Here is a 3286-nt window from a genome sequence, read left to right as displayed (position 1 = left end):
CGGATTTTGTTTGCCATAGAACCACGGGTTCTGCTATTGGTGACATGTAGCACATGATGTACCGGAACTTCCACAATGTGATGGTAGATCTTGTAGAACATGATCACTCGGTTCCGGGCCCTCCGATGTTCAAGTGGTTTCCAGCCGAGTTGGTATAGCATGGTGGTCACACTTCCTGGGTCCCTTGATGAGTAATCACCTGTGGCGAACCTTGCTGCCCGGCGCTGAGCATCTTCTAGATGTTGGATTAAATGATGTTGGTAAGGATCCCAAACCACTGACGCGTACTCCAATACTGGACGTACTAGCGTAGTGTATGCCTTGCTTCTGATAGCCTGTGGGCAACTTCTGAGGTTCCTTCTTAAAAATCCAATTGTTCTCGTGGCCTTGGCAGAAGTTGAGTTAATATGCTCGCGCCATGAAAGATCTTTGCTAATTGTGATACCAAGGTATTTACCACTTGGGACATTTGATAAGAAACTTTCTATCCATTGTAGAGTGCAACCACGAATCCCATAATAATTCAGTTTGTGAAGGAGCCGTTGGTGTGGTACCTTATCGAATGCTTTGGCGAAATCCAGTAAGATGACGTCAATCTGGTTTCCATTCGATAGGCTACTAGCAAGATCTTGTACTGTGGCAATAAGATGAGTCTCACATGATCGCTTACTACGAAATCCGTGCTGTGCTGGTGTAAGGATAGAGTTCCTTTCAAAGTGGTCCATGATGTTAGAATGGAGAATGTGTTCCAGGATCTTGGAGCAAATTGCTGTAAAAGATACATGGCGATAATTTGCCGCTGCACTCTTGTCGCCTTTCTTAAAGATGGGGACTACATGGGCCATCTTCCAGTCATCTGGTACACATCCACAATTCAAAGACGTTTGGAATAGAAAAGTCAGTGCAGGTGTAATCTCCTCTGCCAATTCCTTCAGAAAACGTGCTGAAATGGCATCTGGTCCTGTAGCCTTGTGTGGTTGTAAGTTACTTAATAGCTTGTACACACCACGTGGATTGATGATTATGCTGTCCATTGTTAGGAATGGGCTGGGACCCTTGTCTGGAGCTAGGCTAGTGTCCTCCGTTGTAAATACGGATTTAAACTGTTCGTTTAATATATTCGCCTTGGCTTGTGGGTCGCTGGTTATGAGCCCGTCCGTATTCCGTAATGGTGCTACACCAGAGGCTTCTTGTTTTTTGCTCTTAATAAATGACCAGAATTTCTTGGGATTTTCTGAGGCACTGGGGGTGATAATGTCATTCATGTATTGTTGATAGGCAAGACGAATAGTGCGCTGGCATTCTGATTTAAGAGACAGGTACCTTTGCTGGTCACACTGCTTCTTTGTTGCCTTGGCTTTGTGGAATGCACGTAGTTTCCTGCGTGATAAACGTCTGCTAGCTGTATTGATCCAAGGGTTTGATTACCTGGATCGTGTGAGCTTGTGAGGAACATGTCGGTTCATGATGCTGAGTGTGGTGTCTCTAAAGAGTTCCCAGAGAGTGTCAACAGAAGTGAAAGGTCTGGTGATAAAGTCTTGTACAAAGTTGTTGATGTCTCTTCGCAAAGATGTCATATCTGCCTTATCCCATGAGTATATTTCTCGACGGGCCGGTTTACTTCTTAGCGGCTGGATTAAGGAGTCAATTAAGACTGCGTCGTGGTCGCCTACCCCTGGGATGACTTTACATCGTTGCACAAGTGATGGGTTGCTAGTAAAGAACAAGTCTAGGATTTTGTCTCCCCGTGTTGGTGTGCATACAAGCTGCTCCACTCCACAAGCACCAGGGATGTTCAAATACTCTGTCGACATCTTGCTTGGATATTGATGGGAGATGATTGATTGGGTAGGCCAGTTAATGTCTGGAGGGTTAAAATCTCCCGCCATCCAAAAGTCACACTTATGATTATCCGAGCGAACCTTGCTCATCTCTGCTACAGCCAGGCGTGCATTATTTTCGCAAGTGATGTTGGGTGGGCGGTAGTAGGCTCCTATGATGATTGACTTTTTCTTGTTTACATGAAGTCTAACACAGAGGAGCTCATGGTCTTTACTGGTGTAGATTGGCGTACACACCAAGTCATTCTTGACAGCAATGATGATTCCACCATGTGAGTCAGCCCTATCCCTTCGGAAAACATTGTATGTTGTAGGTATAAGTTCTGCTGAGAAGATGTTGTCATTCAGCCAAGTCTCTGTACCTACAATAATGTCAGGTTCTGAGTTATCAATGAGTACCTCAGTCTTATGAACTTTGTTTTTTATGCTTTGGAAGTTTAGTGATACCACTCTGAGAAACTTCCGTTTCTGTTGTTTGGGAGGTGACTGATCACGGATAGGAGATGATGTAGCACACGGACTCCCAATGGAAGAGCATGGGCTGCATAGTATGTCAGAATTCGGGGCTGAGAGGCTGTTGTATGTGTTCTCTTCCACTGAAATGGAATTGTAGATCTTGCTGCTGTTTGGGGTGTTGCAAGCACTGCAGATCCACACTATGGATGTGTTAGCAAGATGGATATACTCTGGGGTAGTCATTGAAATACACGAAGTGTGATACCATTTGTCACATTTATCACAGGCAACACCACGTTGACCAGTTTTTACTGCCCTTGTACATATGCCACAGGGATACTTTACTGGGCCTGGGTTACATTCGACTTGACCACCAATAAGTAATAATAGCTTGATGAGGCACGTAGTTATGTATACTATGCTGAAGAGCAGGCAAAGTTCTTGATAGCCATACATGTATACTATAGGTTGGTTTTGTTATGTAAGCAGTGTTCTTTTCATTAAACTCAAGATTTTCTGAACATAGTATGGATAGTATCCATATTAAGATAATCATAGACATATGTAGGTTCATTTTAGGATATTCAGGTGTAAATACTACTCATTTGGTTCGAATTTTCTCTGTCCTTAGTTGGTTGATATAATCGCTGATTGAATGGTAACGTCAGCGGGTCCAATTGGGTATTGTTTAGACATCACTTACTATTGATTTTCTAGTTACTGGAGGGCTAGATAACTAGTAAAAAGAAATTTTGAGCAATACACACTCCCAATAATCGGAGCACAAAGATTTTCAACCGCTCACCATGGAATCCCATTGCTGTCTTGTTTATTTAAAATATTTTTGGTACAATGTATTTAAAAAAAGTAACCACTAAGCAGTATTCGTAAAATTTGTAAACAATTGTTACACAAGTAGATGTATAAAACATAAGCGTTCCTTTTGATTTTATTTCACAGCAGCTTACCCTGACAGCATCCAAGAAGTT

General features: G+C 42.7%; 1 protein-coding gene across 1 annotated transcript; it reads right to left on the bottom strand.

Annotated features, from left to right (window-relative positions):
* Positions 1-1424: 1424 nt before the first annotated feature.
* On the bottom strand, positions 1425-2540 carry LOC133184046 (uncharacterized). Its single transcript, XM_061318916.1, has one exon. It carries the CDS (start codon positions 2538-2540, stop codon positions 1425-1427), a length of 1116 nt encoding a protein of 371 aa, XP_061174900.1.
* Positions 2541-3286: the final 746 nt, after the last annotated feature.

This window comes from Saccostrea echinata, unplaced genomic scaffold (genome assembly GCF_033153115.1).
Source record: "Saccostrea echinata isolate AGI-Se365-2 ecotype Australia unplaced genomic scaffold, CSIRO_AGI_Sech_v1 ptg000009l, whole genome shotgun sequence".
Taxonomy (NCBI): domain Eukaryota; kingdom Metazoa; phylum Mollusca; class Bivalvia; order Ostreida; family Ostreidae; genus Saccostrea; species Saccostrea echinata.
This window is presented reverse-complemented; position numbering and strand designations above follow the sequence as displayed.

Bases quoted from the DNA above. Each gene is read 5' to 3' on its own strand.
- LOC133184046 (XM_061318916.1), bottom strand. From the start codon at position 2,540: ATGACTACCCCAGAGTATATCCATCTTGCTAACACATCCATAGTGTGG.